The 27,895-nt window shown below is 29.4% G+C and overlaps 3 protein-coding genes across 7 annotated transcripts; 2 read left to right on the top strand and 1 right to left on the bottom strand.

The window, feature by feature from the left end:
* The first annotated feature begins 4,644 nt into the window (after positions 1-4,644).
* Positions 4,645-13,832, top strand: LOC114167510 (glyoxylate/hydroxypyruvate reductase HPR3-like). Of its 4 annotated transcripts, XR_014985368.1 has the most exons (4): positions 4,645-5,228; positions 7,212-7,901; positions 8,197-8,262; positions 11,821-13,832. XR_014985368.1 is itself a non-coding variant. In XM_028052609.2 (2 exons), the coding sequence occupies exons 1-2, from the start codon at positions 4,749-4,751 to the stop codon at positions 7,737-7,739; spliced, it is 1,008 nt and encodes a 335-aa protein (XP_027908410.1). In that variant the 5' UTR covers positions 4,645-4,748; the 3' UTR covers positions 7,740-8,181. The 4 variants fall into 4 exon arrangements, 1 of the variants encoding a protein (XP_027908410.1); XR_003600247.1 differs by lacking the exon at positions 11,821-13,832 and having other exon boundaries at positions 8,124-8,308; XR_014985367.1 differs by lacking the exon at positions 11,821-13,832 and having other exon boundaries at positions 8,197-8,308.
* An 860-nt stretch (positions 13,833-14,692) lies between these two features.
* LOC114167511 (phenylpyruvate reductase-like) lies at positions 14,693-16,979 on the top strand. 2 transcript variants are annotated; one of them, XM_085668113.1, is made up of 3 exons: positions 14,693-14,839; positions 15,346-15,839; positions 16,379-16,979. In XM_085668113.1, exons 2-3 carry the CDS (start codon positions 15,360-15,362, stop codon positions 16,874-16,876), a joined length of 978 nt encoding a protein of 325 aa, XP_085524239.1. In that variant the 5' UTR covers positions 14,693-14,839; positions 15,346-15,359; the 3' UTR covers positions 16,877-16,979. The 2 variants fall into 2 exon arrangements, with proteins under 2 accessions (XP_085524239.1, XP_085524240.1); XM_085668114.1 differs by having other exon boundaries at positions 14,702-14,839; positions 15,325-15,839.
* Positions 16,980-24,483: 7,504 nt separating this feature from the next.
* On the bottom strand, positions 24,484-26,497 carry LOC114166040 (gibberellin 20 oxidase 2-like). Its single transcript, XM_028050694.2, has 3 exons — positions 25,873-26,497; positions 25,264-25,585; positions 24,484-25,118 (listed from the first exon to the last, which is right to left on the bottom strand). Exons 1-3 carry the CDS (start codon positions 26,391-26,393, stop codon positions 24,855-24,857), a joined length of 1,107 nt encoding a protein of 368 aa, XP_027906495.1. The 5' UTR covers positions 26,394-26,497; the 3' UTR covers positions 24,484-24,854.
* Positions 26,498-27,895: the final 1,398 nt, after the last annotated feature.

Below are 27,895 nucleotides of genomic sequence, written 5' to 3' on the forward strand. Positions count from 1 at the left end.
ATTTTTGAAATGGATCTTTTCTAATATGGGCTAAAATGCGATTTTCTTCTATAAATTAACCATAACTTTATATTTTCAAAATACAGACGTAAGAGTGTGAAATTGCTTTGTAATAATCTTTGGTTTAACCTAGTCTTAAAAAGAATGACTTTTAAGTTCTACAAGAGTGTTCTTGTGTGATAACGTTGTTGCTGCTAGGGCTTGAAGCTTAGTTCGCCCCTTAATGTTTGTTAAGGAAAGTGTTCTTTTGTCTTGTATTTTCAAGAGAGGTGTTTATCATTGCTTGTGTTTTATCAAGAAAAGTTTTTTCATCTCTTGTGTTTCAAGAGTGTCTTCTCATCCTTTGTAGGTTTTGAAAATGAGGCATCTTCCATCATCTTAATCGTGATTTTGCATGTTTAACTTTGTATTAGTGGCTGTAATATGAATTTATTAAGATAGTAATTTGTAATCACTCTCTTTGATTAACCACTGAATGTAGGATATAAAAATTTTGTGTTTGACTTTCTCAATTCCTTATTCACTTTATTCTACTTTTGCATTGCAAGATTAAATTTTTATAAACTTTCCAAAGGTCTAATACTTTGATATTTGCAATCAAATCTTGGAATAAACTTAACTTAAGATTTATGATAAACAAGTTTTAAATAGCCAAAAAATTTTAAAAATAAAATCTTTAACATCAAACCAATTCACTCCTTCTTATTAAAAAAGAAGCTTCTAGATGTAACTTTATATTATAAAGAAGAAAAAACTTTATCACACTTCTTTTAAGTACTATGTTTCTTATAAGAATGTCAAAGTGGTTGTGCCTACCCGTCAGTTTTCCCTTCCATCAAAATAGAATGGGTTGGATTGAAATTTTTAGCCATTCATTCTATTTTGACTCGATTTACCTAACCTGGCAAATTGATGGGTCAAAAGTAGACTAGTCACCCCCTAACTTATTGTTTTATTTTATAAATTAAAAATTAAAATGAAAATAATAATAAAAATTTAAAATTTAAATTAATTTTTTGTAAATATATAAACATATTATTATAATTTAAATCATTAACATTTACAAATTAAGTTCCAACTATTATTAGTTATAATAATAATAATTATTTTCATTTATCTAATTAAAAATATTAATTAATAATTAATAACTTAAAAATGATTAAATATACTATAAATATATATATATATATATAAATTTTAAAATTTCAAAATAAAAATAAAGAAAAAAAAATGACGGACCAATTTATCAATCCCTCGTGTAGGTGAGCGGGTTACCTATTTTTCTTTAATTTTGTTCTTTAAAATATTAGTCCTATTCCAATTTTAAAGAAAAAAACGACACAGACAGAAATAAGTGAGAGGCTGACACACCCTTACATCCTTCCACCGACCCATCTTTCCTTTGGTTTTATTTTTAAATATATGAAACTTGCTTATTCACTCTTAAATTATTACTGTTGATATTCTTATAGACATTAAAGATTTATTTATTTCGAAATGATACAAAATTAAAATTAGTTCTCATAAAAATAATAGGCTTAAATAGCTTATTGGTTCTCATTTTGACAGAATGTTTAAGATGGTCCTCATGTTTATATTTTCGCAATTCGTGTTTTATTTTGTGTAACGCCGTTTAAATCATTAACGGAACATTGTATAGGTGACACGGTTTGTATTAGGGTGTGTTACGTGTATGGTACATATGACTAATTAACGTTAATTTTTTCATTTATGGGAAATTTTGCAATTAAGGAAATTTCTTCATCTTCGTCTTTCTTGAGCTCGGATTTGCAGAGGAAGCAGCTAATACTTGTCATTTCATCATTGGATTGCAGTTGCAGCTTAGGATGAAATTACAGATTAGGATGAAATTGCAGAGGAACCATTTCAGCAGTTTAGAATGAAATTACAGATTATGAGGAGGCCATGATAGCAGCTACAAACGTCTCAGTTATTTTTTTTTTTGAATTTTTGATGTAGAATTCATTATTGATGTATTGCATTTTGACTTTCCTTAAACTTCGTTCAATTTCACTTTTGCCAAACATTGATGTAGTGCATTTTGATGAGGATGAATTAATGTTATGAATTTAACTTCTTCCAGACTTAGATCAATTTAATTTTTTCCAAGATTAGATCAATATCACTTACTTCAAGGCTCAGATTAAGATGTCATTTTGAACATGTTGGGACTAATATCAACATAATCAAACTAATTCATTTCTTCATTTAACAAATTTAACAATAGTACAAATTGGACTTTAAAAGATTACACACAATAACAGTACGAATAATACAATAACAACACAAGTGAACCCTATTACTAATTGCAGCCTCTTCTCAGTAACCTTCGATGACTTCTCCAAATCATTAATCTGCCTCAATGACTTCTCCAAATCATTAATCTGCCTCATTTGTGTCATGATGATGACATCCTTTTCATCAACACCACCATTTGAAAAAGTTGCAGCCCACATTATTGGAACCACCACTTTGTAAATCAATAAACCAAAAATTAAAACCAATTTATTATTAACACAAATAAAAACAGATTGTACCCAAAATTTTCTATCAATATTCTTTGGAGTTCTTGTCATCCTCAAAGTTGTCATATCTCCGCAGCTACAAATCGGGATTAATCCATTTCTCGTTGAATCACTAACAGTGCACAAAGTGATACAACACGGTTGCCTCCAACGATTACAACCAAAGGTAAAGGAAGAAGATTGGGACCATAACATACCTATATAATGGGATTGCAGGAAGAAGAAGATTACAACAACACCAATTGGGAATGGAGGAACAAGATTGTCAAAACTCACCAACTGCCTAAACATTCCTTACTAAAACCCTAGCTCACTTATTTACCCCCAAATATCTAATTACCACACATGTACAGTACAAGTAACACACCCTAATACAAATTGTGCCACCTGTACAATGTTTCGTTAATAATTTAAACGACATTACAGAAAAGGACAAAATAAAACACGAATTGCGAAAATGAGGACCATTTTAAACATTCGGTATAAATGATGATCATTTTAAACATTCTGTCAAAAAATGATGATTATCCACAATAAATACTACGAGAATGAAGACCAGAAAGGTATTTAACCCAAAATAATAAAATTAAGAAGAAGTCATGGGTAATCAATTATATGACAATATTTTATTAACGTAGACAATATAAAAAATATTGGGCTATGATATTAATATAATTGATTGTATCATTAATTTTTATTACTATTTACATTCTTTTATTATAATAAAATACACAATTAAATAATATTTCTAAAATAAATAATAAATAACAACAAATTAATATATTTAATTCATCACTATATTTAAATAATTTTACTTTTTTTCTTTTCTTTTTTTTACTCCTCAGTTTTCATCCTTTAATTCAAATAAAATATAAAATTATTCTAATTACCTTTACATTATTAATGAACACACATTCTCGCTCAATTTTTTATGGTAATAAAATAAAATTATTATTATTATAATTATAGAATTAAGTTAAACAATTTTTTTAATTTTATTATTTATTTTGCAGGTAACTCTATAATTAGAAAATAGTTAAATTTAAAAAACTTCAAATTAAAGAAAAAAATGGTTAAATTAAAAAATAAGATTACTTAAAAATTATATCAATAAAATAATTATTTTAATTTTAAAAATTTTCAATTAAAACAAAATTAAAAAATAAATATAGACACCGAGAATGAGAATCGTGTATAGATATTTACTTATTTATTCTCATATTCTTATAATGTATATCCGGACATCAAGTTTATTTTTTGTCATATAATCAAAATGAAATAAAACATGTGTATTCAATTTTAAAAAATGATATAAAGGAGATAAGTTTGTCTTTTAAATGAATTTTAAGTATTTTTTTAATATCAATTATATTTGGTTTTAGAAGAAATATGCATATATATATATATATATATATATATATATATATTTATATATTTATATTTATATATTTTAAATCTATATAACATTAATTTAGTTGCTTGGTTCCTTTTCTATATGATTGATGAAACTTTTGAAAATGTGATGTTTTATCTACTTAAAATATCTGTCCTCGTATTTGACAGGTCATCATGACAGCATCATTGGAAAATAATAATAGAGTCTGTGTCTCGTGATAAATAATTTAATGAGAAAGAAAGGTAAAATTAAAATCAAGATCAACACATTAAAAAAAATGTAACTTTTCTATGATTTTTAATTCTATACACGTTTTCTTTATATATTTTGATACAATTGAGTCTACATCTAACATAATTATTAAGTTGTTACAATAGATAATTCAAAAATGAAAAATTGAAACTTAGATTACAATGTTTATTTTCGAAAATATCAGAACTACTGTCACGGAAACAAACTACTAATTTTTATATATTTATTTATTTATTTAGGGATTTAATTGTATAAATAATGTCAATTAATTATTATTATCTGTTTTAATAAGAAAACAATACAGTATCATTTGTTTTTTTCTCACAAATACTTTCGTTTCTTTTATAAAATGATAATATTACGTTAAAAATAAATTTGATTTAAAATTAAAAATATTTATATAAGAAGGATAATTTATATTTTGAGATACATTAATAAATATTAATTTTCTGCATATTCAGTGGGTTTTGTCTTGGTTTTGGTTGTGGTGTAAGATTATCGTTTGAGCATTTGGGTTTGAAAGCGAAGCATCTTCAATCCAGAGAGCTCCTTGAATGGCAGAAGAAGCATACAATAGCAGCAGTGACATGAAAGGTCTTCCCAAAGTGCTGGTTCTGGGTCCTCCATTGTCCTTCTCATCACTTCAACCTCTCTACTCTCACAAATTCCATTTTCTCAAACCTCACCTCTCAGATCTCTCGCTTCAACACTTCCTTCAAATCCACCACCCTCCCTCTATTGCCGCTATTCTCTGCTCCCCCAACTACTCCGTCACCGCTGAAGTCCTCCGCCTCCTCCCGTCGCTCCGCCTCCTCGTCACTACCAGCATCGGAACAGATCACATCGACCTCCGTGAGTGTCGCCGCCGCGGAATCCAGGTCACCAGCGCCGGAGCTATTTTCTCGGAGGATGTGGCAGATATGGCCGTGGCTCTGCTCATCGACGGAATGAGGAAAATCTCGGCGGCAGATCGGTGGTTAAGAACGCAGAATCGCCACAATACGCCCTGGCATTTATTCCCGTTAGGGTCCAAGGTTTGCATTATTAGTATATATATCTTTTCTTATTCTTTTATGATTTTTACTATATGAATCCCTATTTTATACAAATTAGAAATATAAGCTAAGACTAATTATTACCTTATAATATTGTTTTTACTTTATTCAATTTGATTTTATTATTAATAAAATATCCAATTAAGTCTATTACACACTTACGATTTTAATTTACGCATAATCTGGTTTATATACAATTCAACGGAAAAAATCTATAATAATATATATAGGAAATTCTTTTTTTAGTTTATATTTTAAAATATCAATTTTATCCTTTAAATATAATAATTTATTAAATTTTTTAAAATTGAGCGTTATTTTTACAAATTTTTATAAATTTGACTGTCTTTGCTTCGTCTTTGCTTCTTCTTTTCTTCTTTATTGTCAATGTTTATTTTTTCATCTGATATATTTTATTTTATTTTTAATAAATATAATTTTAGTTTATATAATAACTTAATAATATTACAATATTATTACCTACTAATATAATATCACGTATATTTAAAAAATGCATACACACATACGCCATATAAGCTACAAACGCGACAGCCGAGCCTATGTTTATACTAGTATGATATAAGGAAAATAAACATTTACAGCGTTGTTTTGATGGATTGTTATTGTATTTGTCAAAATTGAAGGATTTGATTAAAGCTTTTAAAAGTTATATCGTTACCTTTTGTGAATTAAAGATAATTGCTTTTACTAATAGAAGATCAAATTAACAAAATACACGTATGATAGAATCAAAAGTAATTAAGCTTATCATTTAATTTTAATCTCTTTAAGAAATTATTATATATATGTAGAGATCATATTAAAAATGTGCTCTATAAATAAAAATCAAACAAAAAAAGCTTTAAATATAAGATAAAATGTATGAAAGCAATTTAATAAATTTTTGTTCATCGAGATTAAATTAAGAATTCATTAAATGCATAAAAATGAAAATAAGATTAAATAGAAAATGTCTTACAAATTAAATAAAAATGGGAAAGGTTATAGTAGATAATTTTAGTGGATAATTTTAAAAATACTTAAAAAGAATAAAATAATAGATGATATTTATATAACCTATGTTAAAGAATAGATGTATACTAATAAACATTCTAAAAAATAAATTATTATTATTATTTTATTATTTATTAATTTTTTGAATTAATACACTTAAGGTGTGTAAAACATGTGAGAATTCAACTTCTCTATTTATAAACACCCTCTGAAGTACAAAGTCTTAAATCCCAAAAATTCAGGTTCATCAGAAGTAGGTCAGCAATAAATACAAACGTGTACTAACCCAGTGTTGGTTTAACACAGTAATCAGCCATAGAGTTAGATGCTCTGAATCAATAATACACTTTCACTATCGATTAATATTTGTCGAAAATTACAAAATCTCAATATAAAAAGTGTGAATGACAATTTTTTGTGTGATTTATGATATACTTTAAATAATAACAAAGAATATGTTCAAAAGAATGTATCAAGAGTTTTTTTTAGCAGTTTTTGTGATATTAAGTATTTTTATTAATTTTTTTTAATGCTTCAACTACTATTGTGGAAATGCTGAGAAGAATTTTGGAAAAACGAAAAGGAAAATAGTGCCTTATGAGTAAATTTGAGATTTGATATTCACACAATTATGAAGGCACACTTCAACTATATTTGTAACTTGTATGAGTAATTTTGTCTTCAGTATTATGTTGCAGTACTTTGTCTGAAATTCAAATGTTTTTCGTATCTGATTTGACCTTGTTATTGCTAATTTTAAAGGGATTTTATATTAGAGCTTAGTTGATAAATTTCCGTGGAATCAAGTAAAGTGACAATTGGGAAAGTACATGTATTGGTGCTTGTTCTTCTTACTTCAAACTGTAGTCATATAGATCAATCTTACATTATATGCATGTATAGTGCACTAAAGAATCAAAAGAATAAAAGCATTGGTGTTACTTTCAGTTATCAGGGAAGCAAGTTGGGATTGTTGGATTGGGAAGGATTGGCATGGAAGTGGCGAAAAGGCTTGAGCCTTTTGGTTGCATAATCTCATACAACTCTAAGCATAAAAAAACTACAGTTTCATATCCTTTCTATCCCACTGTTGTTGAGCTTGCAACTAATTGCGGCGTTCTTGTGCTCTGTTGTGAACTAAATGAGCAAACAAAACACATAATTAACAGGGAAGTGATGTTGGCATTAGGAAAAGGAGGATTTATTGTGAATATTGGAAGAGGGGGTCTTATTGATGAAAAGGAATTGGTAAAGTGTTTGATGGAAGGTGAAATTGGAGGTGCTGGTTTGGATGTGTTTGAGAACGAGCCTCGTGTTCCTCAAGAGCTCTTTGAAATGAATAATGTGGTTTTGTCTCCACATGCTGCTGCTATTACTGAGGAATCTTTCATGAATATGTGTGAAGTTGCTGGAGGGAATTTAGAGGCATTTTTCTCAAATAAGCCCCTAATCTCTCCAGTTACGTTGCCTGAATAACTTGTTCTTTTGACAACATAATATCGTCCTGTAGAATTTGATTTCATTCCTTCAATGATTCTTGAGTCGGAAATGGCATAGTTCTATTTCCAGAACCATACCAGTGAAGTGCCTTTCATACTTTCTGCATTAAAGGAAGGAGGTGAACAAAACTCTATTTGGGTAAGTTTATGAAGTCCATTTTTATAGCAGAGTACATGCTTTTGTTAATTATTTTTTAGTGTTTTCTTTAGATTCTTCTGCTACATGATTTAATAAAAGTAGGGTGCTTCAAGATGCATGAAAAACTACTAGTCTAGCTTATATTGTTTCTCTCAAGATCGTACACTGTGTTTCGTTTTAATATTGTACATTTATCTTATATATTTCTTTGTTTTCAAATAGGTTTTTTAACAATGGGGCAACCTTGCTCGTTATTTATAAAAATGGGATTGTTGACTAATATATCACATCACAGGGCAAGTCCACTTCTAAATTAAAGTCACAGTGAATGAGGACGATTTCTTCATTAAATTCAAAAAAGGTGAAGTCGTCATTTATACAACTTCAATTTTATTTATTTTGTTTTAGTTTTTGATTATTTTTTAAATATAGCAAAATGTGGATTAATTTTAAACTTAGGTGGTGTTAGAAATATGAACATCTGGATTTAAAATAATAATAATAATAATAGAGTCTTTAAGAATAAATATTACATAAAACATAGAATTCATCTATATGTGACCTTTAATGTCACATGGATGTCTTCTTCTTAGTCTTCTAGATCATCTTTGTGATTGTTGTTCGTGTGGTTTGTTGTCTTCATCAATCTGTTCATTTTGAGGAAAGTGAGGATGGTGAACAATTTGTGATGTTTGAAAAGGCACCGGTGGAGAATAAAATGACATTGATGAAATCCTTGATTGCATACGAGGAAGGAACTTGTTGGAAGGGTGTGTATGATGGGTTGTCGAGCTGAGGGTAGGAATATCTAATCATTTTACCGTAATCCATAAATGAATTACCAAAAGCTTGATGTGGATCGGGTAGAAAATCTTCAGAAGACCCGACATGGACAGTGTAGGATTATGAAGGACGATGAGGAGGTTCTTATGGCATATCATACTATAATATAAACAATAAGGTTATTGACATGGATAAAATAAATGATAAAAAAAATATTGTATTAAAGGTAAGTTCACCTCGTTGTTGGAAGATTGTAAAGATTGAGATATGTAGTGGATAGTGTGGATAACATATATGGTATACTGTCACGCAAATGGTTGTTTTCGGTGAATGATGTTCCTTGAATGACACAATTTTGTTGGTCATTCCAAATTACGATCCATTGCTCATTATGCGCTAGTTAATTTTTGTCATTTCTTCCTCTCAAATCATCCTTGTGAGCTTGATCGAGGTTAACTGGGTCAAAAGGGATATTTTGTCAGAACTCAATTTGTTGCATCACCTGATCCGCTTGATGGAATTCAACTGTGACAAAGCAAATTATAAGAACAATTGCCCTCGAGATACAAGAGATGTCAATAACAATCAATCGATTTATTTCATCATGTTTATAGGGGTTCCATAAAAACTAAAACCTAATGGATTATATTATATGTAAATCATAAAGTTGGTGAAAATGAAAATAACATTGGATATTAGTGTTATAGAAGTAGAGCTATCAAAACGGTCCGTCCGGCTTTGCCCACCACAGGTTGGCCCACTTAGTGAACCAACCTAACCTGACTCACTTATTAACGAGCCAAAAAAGTAAGAACCTAGTCTGGCTTACAACTGGTAAACAGGTTAACTCACTGACTCAATTAAAAAAAATGCAATTTTTTTTCGTCTCGAAAAAACTAAATTATAATTGTGATTAAAATATAAATAAACTTCACTACAATCCAAAATAATGTTCAACCCAAAATACAAACCAAACTCACAAAAATATTAGATTTGCGTTTGTCAACTCAATATGCTGGCTAAAAAAAACATGATGCAAATACAAAAAAAAAAATTGTGACCCTTTATCTACGGGTGGGTTGATGAGCCAATCCTATAACATCTTGGTCGAATATTACTAATTAAAATGAAATAAAATAGAAATAAACACAAACTCGCATTTATTATAACTTATCTTCCCAAAACGTAGGACAATTTAAAACCTTTATTAACTCCTCTAGATATAAAATTCAAACTCCAATACCAATATTACAATTCAAAAACCAATAAAACATTATTCTCAAATACATAAGTGTAAAATCAGTAAATGCCATAAAAATAATTCTCTTAAGATAGCCCCTCTCAGCTCTATGTCTCATCAGCACCACATGCAACATCATCTGCTCCCATGTAACGTATTACACGATCATCGTCAACCACAAGCAGATAGGGTAAGTTAACACGATCATAGGACACATATTTCAAAAATTGGAAACACTAGTGGAACTTTCATGTTTTAAAAATCCACATTCTTCGCATAACAAATTACTACTTTCTTTTTGTCTGAGATTTTCTTAATTATTCTAAAATACTTACGTGCATAATTAATGAACTAGTTACACATATACACTTGTCTTGAATCTAGATCAAAAAATTTAAACCCTTACTTCTTATATTTAAAGAATATATATTTCTACGTATGTAAAATCATTTGTAGATGGCTAAGGAAAAATTATGGACCCACAAATAACCTCTTGTAACTACTCACAGAAAAAAATTATAAACATTAATGAACGATTGAATTTCATTTGGTTGCAATTTCAAAATTGAATTATGCCAAAGGTTGGTGAATACATATACTTATACGCTAAAAAGCAAGTAGAGGAAAATGTGATAGGATGCGCCATTGATTTTGGAAGTATGACTATATGGGACACTCGAGAGTGTTCATTAGGATCAGATTACATAAATATGACTTGAACTTGATTCACGTAAAGATTTCACTTTCAACCCAAAATTTTTGAGGCAATAGATTTATGGTTCTTCTTTCTTATATTGTGTTTAACTTTGTTATTTCTATCTATTGATACTTACCCACTCATGAATTACTCTCAACATTTTCATTATACATTGTTATGATTGTGTTTACTTTGATGCACAAATATTTCACAACCAAGAGGGGGGTGAATTGGTTTTTCAAACTTTTGATTTATTCTTACACTTGAAAAACAGTTTTTATGGAATCTTTAACCAATTGACAAAAAGGAGTTTAAGAATGCATATTGTTCAACCTTTATACCTAGCAAAAATTAAAAGAGAATGAAAAAGAGCACAAGAGACAACAAGATTTATATTGGTTCGATTCAAATGAATCTACATCCAATCTCTAGTTTTTCTCACTAGAAATTTCACTATGTCAACAAGAGAAGGAATACAAGAAACACCTATGCAATTTCTAAACTCTAAAATCACACTTTCTTGAAAACACCCCTTCAAGAAATGTGCAAACTGTAATGCTCCAAGCAATTACACACAATTATCACAATCACTATGATAACACTCAGAATTTTAGATTCATGAAACTACAAGAAACTAATACAAAAACATTGATAGTAATGGAACAATAACACCTGATTTAGTACACAGCTTTGGTGTTAATATTACACCCTCTTCATTTGATCTTGATGAACACTTAAGCCCTTACTGCAAAATTTGCTTTAAGAAGATTTTCAGCACTCTTTTTACTTTCTTTTTGGTTGAAAACGTTGCTTTCAGAAGGTGCGGGGATCTGTTTTTATCTTATCAGCTGCTGTCAGAACGAATCTAGTCGAGTAGATTAGTTTGCTAGTTGACTACATTATGACAGGGTCCAAATCCAAGTTCCAGAACTAACCTAGTTAACTAGATTAGTAGCCTAGTCGACTATCAAGACAACAAATTAACATTTTCAGATTATCACATACATACATTTATGTCTTGTTCTAATTCCAATCATTCTCATGTTATTATGGACATCATCAAAAACATTACAAATACACGTAATCAGCAACAGATTGCTCTTCACTCAATGTGGATGTATTTTTATTTGTTTTCTCCATTATTTTCATTGGTTTCAACTTCATCTTTATTTGTTTTGGATATTGTATTTGCTCCTCAGTTATCATCATTGGAATTCAAGTTAGCAAAAGAATCTTCAACATGAGTTGTACCCCAATCTCAATTATTTTCTTCTTCAAACACTACATATCTACTTATTATCATCATGTGAGAAATATGATCATACAACTTATATGTGCTTGACTCCTCTCTAACACTAAGTGTACCGTCCTAGTCATCCGGAGCCCAACCCGATACTTGAAGATGGATGAGACATCCAAAAGTCGACCTATAATTTATGGACCTAGAAATTGGGCCTAAGTCCATCTTGTGACCAATTGAGATTTTATCAACAAATATTATTGTATATGGGAGATTGGGTATTTGGTTATTATTTTGGGTAATTGAAGTATTCTCTTTTAAACTACATATTCGACATTCCAGCTCGGCTGGGAGCATGCCATAACCTGACTAAATAAAACTACAAATTCGACATTCCAGCTCGATTGGGAGCAGATTGTAACCTGACTAAAGAAAATTACATATTCGACATTCCAGTTTGGCTAACAGATGAATCAACAAGGGATAAAAAATTCATACGACTCACAAACAAGTTGTTTATTTTGAAGGTAAAGTAAATCATAAATTATTAAGCGGCTAGAGACGGACGCCAAATTTAACAAAAAGAAAGAAACTTACCTAGAAATGACGTGAGAAAATCAAGGCTAGGGGTTATGTACCGTCCTAGTCGTCCAAGGCTCGACCCAATACTCGAAGATAGATGAGACATCCAAAAGTCAACCTATAAGTTATGGGCCTAGGAATTGTACTACGTCTGTCTTGTGAGTAGTTGAGATTTGATTAACAAATATTATTGTATAGGAAAGATTGAATATTCGGTTATTATTTTAGATAACTGACATATTCTCTCATTTTTCAGAGAATAAACAATTGGTAACTAATTTGCTTATAAATAAAACGTTAACTTTCATGACTAATGGATAGAATTATTTTGGTCTTAGTGTTATCTGTTCACTTTAAGTAAAGAGAGTTCTTATTTTCTTATAAAGACCGAAAGACACTAAATTTTTTGTCTGGAACATCAAGAAAAATACATTATTTTTTTACTTTTGTATCCACTCAAAGCCTCTTCTATGACTTTGTTCTTTACTACAAATGTTGGACTCGATTAAGAAGAACTATCCAGTTTACAACTTCAGGCCGAAAAGTATGTTGAATTGTTTTTAGAATTTATTGTCCAAATACTATTCTCTAAACCATAATTATGATTGTCTAATTTTTTTTATCCTGTTATACCATTCTGTTAAGGAGTATAGAGGATTATCAGTTGCCTTCAAATACCATTCTAACTATAAAAAATGTGTGAATTCAAGTAATGTAAACTCATTCTCACGATTTATACGAAATTCTTTATTACTAAATTTTTTAAAGTTAAAAGAAATTTAATTTTTTCAACAAAAAGTAGACTCATGTTTTTTACTAAGTCATCAATGAAATTGATGTTGTACCTTTTGCCACTATTGGATATTGGATTGATTAATCCATAAGTATGAGTATGACCAATTCAAGAATCTCCACATGGCTGCATGTGGAAATAGATTTGTTTATTCCTTCTCCCTGATATTTGTTTTTGAAGGTTTCATCTAGATCAATAAAAAGATTACTAGATTCAAGTTACTCTGCTTATGGAGCTACTCTGTCTTCAATCAAACTTCAACATTCCTTTGATCGCAAAAGTTTTTCCATGAGCATACTTCAATCATATCATAATAATACCACTAACCTTTAAAATTGTTGAATAATGAAAAGAACGACTACACACATGTTACATGTATGACACTAAGAGAGAAACCATGAGACAACTACCTAAATGCTAAAATATTAGAATTATTTAAGTCAATACCAATCAATCAAGAAATAACTTTGTGTTTGGATAAAACATTTTAATAATTCTAAGAAATTGAAATATATTGCATTTGAATTTTTTGGAATTGAATTTTTTTCATTTTCTAAATAGTTTGGTTGGATAGAGTAATTCAAATATCTCACATTTCAATTTCTTATTTGGATAAAATAATTGAATTTCTCCTGTGAGATAAAGTGTCATTATAACAATATTTATTTTAATAAATAAAAATTTGAAATTAAATTTAAAAAATATATTAGTCAAATTAAAATATTTAAATTCGATCAAATTTCAATTGGGTTAACTCGACTGAATTCAGTCAAATTTTTGTTGGCATAAACTCAGTCCAATTTGGCCAAATTTAGTTCGGGATCGACTCGGCCAAATTCGGTCGGGGTCAACTCAGTTAAATGTGGTCCAATTTTGGACGAGAACAACTTGACTGAATTTCGATCAGATCAACTCGGCCAAATTTGATCGAATTTCGGCCAAGTCGGCCCCAACCAAAAATTGACTATACTCAGCCAAGACGGCCCCGACTGAATTTGATCGAGTTAGTCCCGACCAATTTTCAATCGAGTCGACTCTCACCAGATAAGATTAAGTTGGCTCTAGATAAAGATTTAGTCGAACTCGGCCAAGTCGACCCCAACCGAAATTTGGCCGAATTCGATCAAGTCAATTCAGACAGAATTTCAGCCAAGTCGTCACTGAGCGAAATATAACTGAATTCGGCTGAGTCATTCGGATAATTGTGGGTCGAGTAATCTTCGCTCATCTTTTATCCTAATCAATGAGAAATTCCATAAAATTTCAATTTCTTTTTTTAATGAATTTGAAATTCTATTATTTAGTTATTTGAAATATCTTCTTAAAATTTCTTAATTTCAATTTTCTTTTAATTTCTTCGTCCAAACATATTATTTTAGATTAAGAAAATTTAAATTTTCTAAATAAATAAATAAATTATTCTCTTGTGCCTGAAAAAGTTATCCGGATATTTTGTTTTGTTGTTGTGAATTATTGGTACTGTATGAATCGAATCAAATTTTCATCCCAAAGATTCCCCACAGCACATGATGGAGTTGGGCTACCAAAGTCAAAACTTAATCACTCTACTTCTCTGACTTGCTTTCTCAGCTGATCTCTTCTGGTAAGCAAATTAATTCGGTTTGGTTTAGATGCAGCTTTTGTGTATAAGCACGTTACATTCATGAGCATTTACTTGTTCTATGCGGGTGTAGTGTTTGATAAATTTTCCAGCTGGGAACTTCTGCATAGTTTGGATTTAGTTTTCCACTTTTAAGCTCTTCTACATGTTTCCACAAGGTTTTGAATTTTATTCCACTTTCTGCCAACCCCTTCATGGAATGTGAATGAGTATTACATATATACATGGTGTGTTCAAGTTTGAAAACAGAAAATGGAAAACATCATGAAGAAATGGAGCATTTTGATCACCAATTGGTGATCAAAATAAAGGGCACTCCTATTCTTATGTTTTGTGGTTATTGTGGCTGAATGTGCACTGCATATAGGATGCAATAGTACCATTCCTCTTTTAGTTCTGTCCTTGTTAGTTTGACAGTGTTCTAGATTTTAGAATAAGATTGAAAGTAAGAATAAATATTTCTATAGTTTGACAATACCACTTTCCAGGAGCTCAACCATCAATGGCAATGGAAGACAAACACAACCTAAAAGATAATAAGGAGCTTCAACCACTCCTAGTGTTTGGTCCTCCAACAATCTTTCCAATTTTTGAAGCCCAAAACTCTCACAACTACCGTTTCATCAAAGCTTTCTCCTCACAAATCTCTCTCCACCAATTCCTCACTCAGCAAAAGGTTGACCCCTCATCCATTCAAGCCATATTGTGCAACCCTGTACAGAAGGTCACAGCAGATGCCATCCGTCTCCTCCCATCACTCCGCATCATTGTGACCAGCAGTGCTGGAACCGACCACATAGACTTGGTAGAATGCAGCCGTCATAGTATTCAGGTTGTCTCTGCTGCTGGAGATCATGCCGGTGATGTTGCTGATATGGCTGTGGGGTTGTTGCTTGATGTAGTGTGCAAAATTTCTGCCGCTGATCGACATGTTCGGAAATGGGGTCCTTCTATGCCCTTCAATCTTTCTTTTGGTTCCAAGGTACTACTACTCATTCTTCTACTTCTTCTATCTATGCATGTGCTTTTCAAACATGGTGTATCTGTTTCGTGCAAATGTTTCCGATCTCCTATTTCTACTTGAATGACGATTTTCAATGAGTGGAGTACTGGCAAAATATTCTCCATCACTGTTTTTCTATAACTTTATACTATTAGTAAATATCTATTTGAAAGAACCAAATCTTGAATGGAGATAATTAAATATGGAGTAAAACCTACACAATTGTTATTGCTAAAAATCCAGTCAAAACATGTCTTTTTTAACAATATCAACTCTAATCAAGTGCTTGTTAGAAGTCTTACATCAACTAAAAGATAAGGTAAATTCTTGGTATATAAGTGAGTGTAAATCTCATATTATAAGTCGATTTTGTAGAATTTAGTTAAACTGAAATTTCACTTTCTATGTCTGGAGAAGGTAGTCAGTGTTGTTTTGCTTTTAGTACTCATTAGAATAGACAAATAAAACATGAATTTTTCGAGCATGAATGGTAACTAGCACTCAGCTTTGTGTTTCAGCTAAAAGGCAAGCGAGTAGGGATTGTTGGATTGGGAAAAATTGGCACAGCAGTTGCTGAAAGGCTTGAGGCCTTTGGTTGCAAAATGATGTACAATTCAAGAAACGAGAAGCCATTTGTCTCATACCCCTTTTATTCTAATGTTGTTGAGCTTGCTGGTGATAGTGATGTCCTTGTGCTTTGTTGCTCGTTAAATGAAGAAACAAGGCACATGGTGAATAGGGAAGTGATGTTGGCGTTGGGAAAAAATGGATTTATTGTGAATGTTGGGCGTGGAGCTCTGATTGATGAAAAGGAATTGGTGCAGTGTTTGATGGAAGGGGAGATAGGGGGTGCTGGCTTGGATGTCTTTGAGAATGAGCCTATTGTTCCCAATGATCTCTTTGCTTTGGATAATGTGGTCCTCTCCCCACATGCTTCTTCATTTACTTCAAATGGTTTCAATGAATGTTGTAAACTTGCAGCAGAAGCTCTGCAAGTTTTCTTTTCAAGTAACTGACCTGGTACTCAATTCTTGCATGAACCCTAAGAGTTGCTTTTGTAGACCTTAAGAAAGCACACATTTGCTCTATAGGTATTAAACTACTTATCTTGCATGAGAAGCACTTTATTTTAATTTAAAAAAAAACACTAAGTGATAAAAGAAAAAGAAAAATCATCAGAATGGAAAACATCTCAGTTCTAACAGAAGTATGACTTTCAAAAGTAAACTCAATTGTTGTGTGTGATACTAGAAGCTCTGGTCCTACTTTTCTTGCTTTAAAGAAACTGAGATGTTTCTGTAGCATTCAGCTCATCGAGTGAAATATGTTATATATGTAGTTATAAGATTAACTTGGAGGTAAGATGAAAACAAAGGAAAAAAAAAAAGAGTAAAGATGATATAAGCAATTGATTTGAATCTCTTATAACAAAAAACAGTATATTAACAACTAATATTTGATAAAAGAAAAAAAAAAGGTTGAAAATGTTATATAAGATTTTAAGGCCTTGGCTTAGATCTCTCAATGTTCTGATAAAACCTTTGTGTTTTACTGTAACTATTTCCACTATCAAATAAGCTACATCTATTTTAGTTTTTTTCTGTTCAACTTCGCATTGTTGTGCTGTTATGTAATGGTCAAGAGTTTAAATTTCTCAAACCCCATTTTATGGGAGCTTCACCTTCTTCGAAGTGCTTGTCATTGATGATGAGAAACATAATGACAATGTATTGGCTGTGGGGAAGGATGAATTCGTATAGAAGTGAAACAATGAGCAGAGATTTTGCCTTGGTAAGTACCCAGGTGGTGAATGTGTTCAATTTTTCACATGAAACACTATGTTCTTGATTATGCAAACTTTTAAGTGGTTACTTAATCACACATTTAAATACATTTCAATAAATTTCTTTGTCAAACATTTGTAGAAATAGAAAATAAACAAATATACTGCATTTGAGATGTTTACTTTAGAGTATTTTTTAGTCAGAAACTCCAATCACAGTTTTATTTTTAAATTGTGTATTATAAAGTTAAAAAGAAATTACATTTAAATTGTCATTAACCTTATTAAGAGATATGAAAGATGTATTAAAAAAATAATTAATTAAATTTTAAAAAAATATATGTTCTTTTTTTCCTCTGTAATTGTGCATTTTAACTTCTAAAACTTAATATGCATAAATTGATTTTTAATTTATAGACAAAAAATATTATTTTATAAATATTTATGAAGAAATTAATCTAAATAAATTTGGGTTTATTTGATAACTTTTATATAAAAAGTACATATATTAAAAAAATTCTTGGCAAAATTAGAATGGTTGGAGATTATTTTGGAAAGTTTAGTGACTTACATTTTTTTTTCTTTTTTTGAGGAGGGTAATTGGAAGAATATCACAGCACTCTTTAATGACACCACATTCATATAGTAATACTTTGTTTCTTCATTAAGAATGAAATAAAAGAGAACAAATAGAAATGACAGACATAAAGGGAAAAAGCACGAAAATAATACAATAAGAGAGTGAAAGAAATCATTTATCCAAAAAAAAAAATCCCAAACAATAAACTTTTTTCCCAATTTATTACAGAAAAATATTTTTCATAAAAATCTTCGTTTTTTAAAACTTAAAACATAAATATAAAAAATATTACAACTATTTCCATCCAATTTCAATGGTTTTGATAGATCTCACCTGTGCAAACTTTTCCTGTATCTTTTATCAACCCATCCAAACAATAACCCTTTTTTTTTTCTTTTATTTCTCGTTTCTCTAATTTCATCATCTCTGATTAAGCTCAGAAAAAAGAAAATCCTTGGACTACATTATTCAAAACTTAAAATTTCTGAAAAAAAAATAGTTATTTCCAATTTAAATTATTAAGTGATGAGCTTTATTGTGTATATATATTATTTGTTATTATTCTCATTGACAACCATGCAAAATCTACAGATATGCTTATGAAATGTTGTTAATCATTAGTCATATTACCATATGGATCACGATCTGCAGAATTTGGCCCAAATGAATTGCGTATCTAAAGGTTCAAGCTTAATTTGATAGAGCTTTTACTTCCTGCACCTCCATTATTACTAAATGCATCTAATACTAACAGAAAAAGATTAAAACACCTCTTTTGCTACTGCTGCACTATAATCACTGTACATTCATTCTCCACTGTACTTTGAGAGAAAGAAAAAAAAAAAAAAAAAAGAGGGAGAGAACTTGTTCCAAAAGAAATTTTGTTTTGAAAAATTCATTGTAGAAGTTATTATTTATATTTCAGAAAGCATTTTTAAAAAAATTCTGTTATGAAAATCATATCTAAAAACTCGTTAAATTCGTTATGAAAGAAATGTATATGTAAAGGCAAAAAGTATATTTAAAAAAGTTATTCTTGAAAACGTATTTTAGAAAGCATTTAATATATTTCGAGAAAATTGTTCCAAAAATCATGGTCCAAAAATTATATTATAAAAATTATAAAAATTTTATTTTTCAAAAAATTTGGTTTAATCACTTTTATAATTTTATTAGGACAAAAAATGTCAAGTTCATCCTCTAATTTTTTTGTTTATCTTAATTTGATTCCAATTTTGTAAAATTGATGAAATTTAATTTTTTTTCTTAATTTCTTGAAACAGAATAAGAATTTTTCATCAAAATTTACACTAAGACTATGTTAATTACACCAACAAAATAAATTATTTTTATTAAAAATTTTAATTTTGATGAAATATCATTTCGTTTCAAAAAATTTAACAAAAATAACTAAATTGTAATTTTTTAAAAATCGAAACAAAATTGAAACTAAAAAAGTGAAGGCCAATTTAATATTTTTTGATAACAGAAACCATAAGTAATTAAATCAAAAATTTTAAAATAAATTATCCAGAAATCAAGGTAAAACGGTTATTTAAAAAATTACGAGGGTTGGGTAAGAAAAAAACACCGTAGATAGAAAACATAGTAGGTCCGAATCACTTTACAAATTATTTGACATGTTTGATGAATATGACATTTGTTTGTTATGGTAAGTGCTAAAACAACTCATTTCTTAATAACTCCTTAGAATCTCAAACATATTTTGTACCATTGCCCAATTCATTGGATTAGTTTCTACTTTTTCTACAACAACAAAACAAAACATCATATCATAACATAACATGTTTGTGATAATCTTCAAGGTATACCCCTCTCACTAACTTTATAACTTCCTACAGTTTTCTTTGCAACTTAACCATTAAAGTTAGTCACCTTCTCTATTTATTCAAAAGAGGAATCAAATGTAAATAGGTCCAATTCAATCAATTGGATTCTAGACTCTCAACAATTTATTAATAATAATAGTTATTATTATTATTATTATTATTATTATTATTATTATTATTATTATTATTATTATTATTATTATTATTATTATACAATATATGAATATAAATATTGTCGAACTTTCAACACATTTCTTCATATCGAGATATATACATCTTATTTATGAGACTAGATATAAATAGGTGGTCCGATAACAGTCCGGTAAAGGGTGGAATAACATGTCCAACAAACAACAAATTTCTTCATAACAAGTGATACAATTGACTCTCATATCATATTAACAAGTAGACTTTAAGTCTAACTCAACCTCATAACACCTGCTTGTAAAGTAAAGTTTGCACCCACTTTTATATACTATAAAATTGTTTTATCTTTAGTCAATGTGTGACTTTCAAAAATAATGGAATCAATATATAAATTTAGGGTTTATATTTAACATTAAATCTTATCATAATTGTAGCTTAGAAAAATTAGAAGTGCAAGTGTACATCTTTGTCTTCAAATGCAAGTGTACAATAATGACTTAATATTTTTAATTAGTTTTGTTTTTATAATTTTTTGTCTTTTTTTTACTATTTCTTGCATTTATAATTACTTTAATATATTTTTAGTCTCTTATCTTTTAGTCTTTAAAAGTATATGAAAAAAATGTGTCCTAAGAAATACAATTATTTTTTTAGTAATCTAAATATTGTAAAAATTAGGGTGTGTTTGGTACAGCGTTGGAAAATTGATTCCAATGCTGAAGTAAGAATTAGTTATTTCTTATTCTACGTAAATTTTTTACCCTTTAATTGATCTTGAAAACTAAACATATCCTGATTCTATATTAGAACATCGATTCTAATTAATTCTACATCAATTCGACCCATAACTAAACACACATTTAGTATGAAAAATAGGTTGATCTCTTTCCGTCGGTCCATTAGGATTGTTACATATTTTACAAACGAATGACAAATTACCAAATATTACATGTAATAAATGAATTTATTATAAAATAAAACGTGTATAATTGGGCATGTCAATTTTTTTTATTTGTCTTTTAAATTTTTTTTAATAAAACCTTAATGATTGACTAGAAAAGTATTACATATTTGAATAATGAAATGAGTTGAATAAGTAAGAGAGTGCATATATAATCATCTATATTGACTGAATTGTATGTTATGGATTTTTTTTTCTTCTCTAACTCAATGAGATTGCTTTGATGAGTAGGAAGGACACAAATCATTTTAATTTAAGAATTAAAAAAGTAACTATATGAAATTAAGAGACTTAAGTTAATATTTTACTTAAATATTAGCAGTAATTTTTTTTTTATTGGGAAGTATTTCTGTAGGTGTAACACTTACATGATCACATTTAGTGTTTAATAAATATGACATATGAAGATGGAGGATGAACTAAAATTGCATAAATAAAATAGAAAATAAATTTTAAAAATACATAAAAAGTGAAATTACGCGTGTGTCACTAAATTTTGTTTTATAACACTGATATAATAATGAAAACCGTTTTTTTTTTCTCATGCAATTTTATATTTATTTAGTCTGATAAATTAATACTTGTAATTTTAATTACTATAAATTGTGACTCGAAGTCTTTTCACTCTTTCATGCACTTGGTATGAGTTTTTAATACCAAGTGTTATTTTTCATTATATGTTAGCAAAAAAACATATACAAGCTAAAGATAAAAATTGCTCAAAGATTTAAATTTAAACATATTGTTTTAAAGTTGAAATATTAATTAAAAGGTTCAAATGTTAATTAAAAATTAAAATTTTTTAACTTGGCCAATTATAGATATTTAGTAAAAATTGTCTAAAATGAATTACAAGTATTCATTTCTAATAATTAGTATGCATGAAAAAAATCTGAAAAAACATCATCAGTTTTTTTTACATATATAGGCAAAAAACATGATCAGTTGCATCAGAACATGATATTGAGACCTCTAAAGTTTGAGTGAAAGAAAAAACAATTTATAAAATCGCATTTGAATTTTACTAACAATTTAAAACCTATTATACCTCTACACCAAGGATGAAACCTTAGCATGTTCATTCAGAAAGTCTTTAACAAATAATATAAAAATAAGGTTTAAATCCATAAATGATTTTATTATTAATATATCTATAATAATAAACTTGAGTTGATAATCAATCAATTCAATTCATCATGCACTATCTTTTAGGGAACAATAATGAGATTTAAATAATTTCGAGCTTATCCCTAATCATTGTTAAAACCTTTTGCTAAACATGTTTTTGAGTAATTAGGATGGCTAGTCGTTTCTGCTGTGCTTTTGTTAAAGGAGTTAAACAACTTTACGCATATAAACGAAGATTAATGCTTAAAGAATAGAGTAATCCAATATCTATTGTTGATGTGACACTAATTCCACAAAATTAAAGTTCCATCAAGTGGAATAATCATACATTATTATATTAATAATGGCACGCTAAAACATGTATGTTCTGTGGTTTTTCTTGTGAAGTGTGATGAATGAAACAACCATTGGACCGTGTTGCATTGCTAGAAACAAAGTTTGCTGCTAAGGTTATAATGACTTGGTTGCATGCAGTGTTATTAAAGTGACATTTTGTCGTGTTGGATATAAAAGCACCAATTGAGTCCAACCTCAGTCGGTGAAGTTTCAAATTGTGTGCCACCATTTTCACATAACATATTCTTCTTATTGTGTGGTCCTTATCATCTCACACACACAAAAGAAAAATAAATAATAATAATAATATTCATTAAATCATTTCATCATACCATGTTTCACAGGTTTGAAATAGCGTGCATGAGTTTCGTTTCAGCTTTTTGAATGCAGAAAGAAGAAACTAGTGTTTCACGTTTGATGGAGATGTAGTCAACACTTCAAACTAGATAACTCCATGAATTTCGTAAAAATCTAAATTAAAATGTGAAAAATTCTCATTAAAATAAATCAGCCTCGTCTGAAATCACAAATGAAACACTGTTTGTTTTGCATGCAGAAGAGAAAAAATCATAATGAACAAGCTAACACCATTTTTTTTCTTTTGAGACAACAAACATGTCATACACATGGTTATGATTGCGATGAATCAAATTTAAGGTCACTGTTAAAAACTTTTATTTTACATAAATTACAATTTTCTGTTAAAAAACTATGTTTTCTTGCTATTTTTTTTAAGAATTTCAATTGAAGATAATTTCTTCGTGAGTAATTATTTTCTACAAAATTATAAAATTGGTAAGTATTTTTTAATAAAATTTGTTGTGAGAAGTGTTTTATAAAAAATATTTTACAAAAAATTTGGTGATAATTTCTTGTAATTTTCTTCATAACAAAATTTATAAGTATTTTTTTAAAAAAATTCAAAATAAAATTGACATAAAATATGAATTTTTATAATAGTGAGTGATTTTTCTTATTGATCGATAAAACAGTTTTCCTAATATCAAAGTTCATGTTTGATAGAAGGAAGATAATATGAGGATTAATTTAATTTTCTCTTAATATTTAGACTCTCTAATTTAAGTTAAAATAAGGTATATCTTGATTAATTTTAAATGTGAGATTATGTCTCATGTTAATTGGAAATAAGAAAATTAAACATCTTATAAATTATGTCAATTTTATATATATATATTTGACTCATATTTCATGATTGTTGTGTCTTTTATAAATGTAAATATATTTAAAGAGAATTGAGTTTATGATTAACTTTGTTATTTTATACAAATAACTATATCTTATAACCCTCTCTAGTTGTATTTTTTTTACAAGGATCAGATCTCTTATATTTTTTTATGTTGACAACAACAAAAAGAATTATATGTCTAGATAAAGCTTAAGGATGGATCACATCATCAAAATTGTAAGTGCATGTTTTCATGATTTATTAATGAGTGGTTGCATAGGTAATGTTTGATGAGTGATCAGAAGAACAGAACACTCTATTTTCTATTTTAATACTTCGATTTTACTATTGAATAAACTAATTAACATGTCTTTTGAGTATTATAATTAATTACTTTGTTCAGTTTTTTTCTACTAACAACAGGTAAACACCTTAATCTTCAACCAGTTATGTAAAAGGGAAAAATATATATTAAATTTTCTTTGATATTAACAATTTATTTATCGAAAAAAACTTAAATTATTTTGAAAATTAAAATTGGTGAGTCCCAAAAAGATGGCGACAGCATTATCCATATCACGAGTGTTGAGTTAGAGTCGCAATTAAACTAAGCACTGAAGATTTTGGAGATTTCGCATAAAACATCGTGATGTGATGACACAAATGCAAAGCAATTTATTGAATAATTAAAAGTTGGACATCATATGCATAAGACGAAACTAGAACAAAGCTTAAGACAAGTAGTAATGCATTAGTAGTGACAACATGGAATAACTTCACTACACAAAACAAACTCTTTATTCCTACAAAATGGTCTTAGTTCTTCCATTTGCACTTATTCTCCCAACACTAACAACATTTATTCATGTTTATTTTATGTTTTTTCTCCAGAACCAGCCCACCAAAAACACTCTCTTTTTCACTTCTTCACATGATGTCATCGTCCTCACAGAAAACAGAAACAAGTTAAAGCTTAGTTTAGAGAGTGTTGTTGGCCATGGAACACTGGTGGGGTCCACCTGTTCACTTGTTTTCCTCCAGCAACCATTTCGAGAAGGCATCAAGTGTTTCCTCGTCAGACCTGTAATGTTTCTGTGTGAATTCAAGAAGAGTTCGCCATGTGAAGTCTGGATATTTCTTTGGATTCTCGGCGGTAACTAGTTCCTTCGGAGTACTCACCACTTTGTCTTTATTCGGACAAAGGAAGAAAGCCAGAGATTTTCTCACAACCTGGTTGTTCACAACAGCTCTATGCAAGCAACTCTTGAATATCCCATTGGAAAGAGCCTGAAAAGAAAAAAAGATTAAACTTAATCATTGTGGTAATTGAATCGAGTTCATTGTTTTTAAGGACAGTTATGGACCTACAAGACATAGTGTCCATTATGATGCAAAAAGCAACATGTCAACCTTGTAATTATACGATCCTTACCATAAATGTGTCGCCAATGTTGACAACGAACGCATCTTCTTTTGGGGCGACAGAGTACCATCTTCCATCGACAAAGACTTGGAGGCCCTCGACTTGATCTTGGTGGAGAACGGTTAGGGAAGTGGGGTCGCAATGAGGCCCAGTTCCTAAAGCTAGCTCTGGTTTTAGGCATGGTGGGTAGTAGTTCAACCTCATAACAGACTCATTGTCTTCGAAGAAATCTCTGAAACATTCTCTGCTTACTCCCAGACTCATTCCCAGAAGCTCCATGATCTCGAGAGACAGCTTGCTCATCACCTCACAGTACTCTTGAAACATACTCCTGTTGCACATCAAAACAAGAGTATTCAGATATGTGTGTGTGCATGCATGTGTTGTTGTAGAGAAAGACAACAAAAGGAAACTCAGAAAAGATTCTTAACAGAAAAGGATTTTACCTTATCTGTGTAAAACAGAAAGGGTGTGTGTGTGTGTGTGTTTTTTTATTTTGAACTTTCATAGCAATTCAAATGATTTAGTTAAAGAACAGACAGATTTTTTGTCTTTTAGGGGGTAAAAAGTAAGCATATTTACATGAAAGAAAAAACTGCATTGAGTAAAAAATCTTACCCAAACTCTCTGTAATCTTCACCCATGGAAGTTAGAAAATAGTCCTCAACAGTTCTGGTGGATTTATCATTAGAGTAATGGAAAGAGAGTGTTTCCTTCCAGGGGAGTTTGGAGGAGAATCTCCCAATGAAGCTATTAGCATAGCCACAGTGTTCTCCCAGCTTTCTCTGAAGCTGCTGCTTCTCTGGGAGTTCCATGCAGAAGAAAGTGTCTATGAGCTTGTGAGCTCTCTCTAGGAGCTTCTTATCAACACCATGGTTGACAACAAGGAAGAAGCCATGCTTCTTGCATGCCTCACTCACCTCTGCACAAATGGCTTCCACAGCCTGTGGATCTCTTGAGAGGAAGCTTTTCATGTCAATGGGTGGGATCTTGAGTGATGGTGGCTGAAGGCATGGTTTCTCATTGTCAGGCCACACAAACTCAGAGGGTATGTTGGAATGGTTAAGGAGAGGTGCATCCAAGTGGATGGGGGTGGTGGTTTGGGGTGCAACCAGCACTGATGAATGAGGGATCAACATGTTTTTGGATGAGGGAAAAGAGAAAAAGGGTTTGGTTGAAGAGTGATATGAGAGAGTAAGAAAGAAGAGAAGTGTTTTTGTGTTTGAGTGAAAGGGAAAGACAAAGGAAGAGGTTATTATATAGGTGGTGAAATGGAGTGTTGATAAAGGCCAAGAGGATTCATTGGGGAAGTCGGGGAACAGATATCAAAGAATCTTATTAGTTTGTTTTGCTAGATTGCAAAACATCATAATAAAGATAAAGTGATTAGGTACTTCTAATAAATCACATTATTTTCTTTAATTTTAATGAAATATTAAATTATTAAGTATTTTCTTTTTGTTATAAATTTAATGAGTTAAGTATTAGGTCTATTCACTTTAAGAGATGGATTTGAGGGAGAGAGAATGGATGGATTTGAGTGAATACGATGAATTGTGTGTTTTTTTTTTAAAAAGATTTAGAGATAATTGTAAGTGAATTTGAGAGTAAAGTTTGTGAGTAATTTGATTAATGTAATAGATAAAAAAATATTTTTATAGATATAAAAGATAAATTACTATATTACTACTCATGTAATTAGTATTTGTATGAGTTTATATTATTATTATATTATTATTTAATTTTATTATTAATATAATTATTATTTTATTTATTATTATTATTATTATTATTATTAAATTCCTTTATAATGATCTTCTATTCATTTTTGCATTTTTTTTCATTTCATCCTCTTTACATATAACTCCAATATAATTTCAAATGATAACAGGATATTTAAGTAAAATAGATTTTATGAACTGTAAATATATCCTTCAATCTTTGCATTTGGACGTAGATTCATCATACTCCAATCCCTTAAATCCACTCTTTCAAATCTTAGCAAATCAGTGTAAGTAAACAAAGAAAATTCTCACCTTTCTATATGTTGAAGAATCCAATCTTAAAAGTAAACAAGTATTAATCATGGCAAAATTACTGGGAATTACTGATAAATCAAGTATATATTACTAGAATCAAAAGTTTTCACATTTATATTTAATAACTAGCTTCATTATTTAAAGAATTTGAACTTACTAAAATTTTTTAAGCTCAATGTTATTCAAACAAAATTAATATTGATATTGTTAATAAATTATCTTTATTTTTTTCTCTATCTATTTTATCACTAATATACTATATATTTATTATTTTTTCTCATATCCACTATTTTAGAGGATTGGAAATGATAGATAAGGAAGGGCAAAATACGTTTCCTTTTATTGATAATAGGTGCTTTGTACAGATGAATTTAAGAAAAAATTAATATAATATTTCCATACTTGTATGGATGAGATGGATAAGGATGAGTTGGGAAAGACAATTTAATACCAAACTTTAATAATAACATTAATTGTGAGATCAAAACTATTGAAAATAATAATAACAATAATAATTTTATTAAATCTTCTGAATAATTAATTATAAAATTAATAACATTTATAATAATTAATAATAATTATAATAATTAATAATAATTATA

Source organism: Vigna unguiculata, chromosome 10 (assembly GCF_037176805.1).
Source record: "Vigna unguiculata cultivar grain cowpea cultivar isolate G323 ecotype 2 chromosome 10, ASM3717680v1, whole genome shotgun sequence".
In the NCBI taxonomy this organism is placed as follows: Eukaryota; Viridiplantae; Streptophyta; class Magnoliopsida; order Fabales; family Fabaceae; genus Vigna; species Vigna unguiculata.

Coding starts and splice junctions, on each gene's coding strand:
- LOC114167510 (XM_028052609.2), top strand. CDS start 4,749: ATGGCAGAAGAAGCATACAATAGCAGCAGTGACATGAAAGGTCTTCCC. Junction 5,229..7,211: donor TATTCCCGTTAGGGTCCAAG/GTTTGCATTATT, acceptor TGTTACTTTCAG/TTATCAGGGAAGCAAGTTGG.
- LOC114167511 (XM_085668113.1), top strand. CDS start 15,360: ATGGCAATGGAAGACAAACACAACCTAAAAGATAATAAGGAGCTTCAA. Junction 15,840..16,378: donor ATCTTTCTTTTGGTTCCAAG/GTACTACTACTC, acceptor TTTGTGTTTCAG/CTAAAAGGCAAGCGAGTAGG.
- LOC114166040 (XM_028050694.2), bottom strand. CDS start 26,393: ATGTTGATCCCTCATTCATCAGTGCTGGTTGCACCCCAAACCACCACC. Junction 25,586..25,872: donor GAAGATTACAGAGAGTTTGG/GTAAGATTTTTT, acceptor GATGTGCAACAG/GAGTATGTTTCAAGAGTACT. Junction 25,119..25,263: donor ACATTGGCGACACATTTATG/GTAAGGATCGTA, acceptor TTTTCTTTTCAG/GCTCTTTCCAATGGGATATT.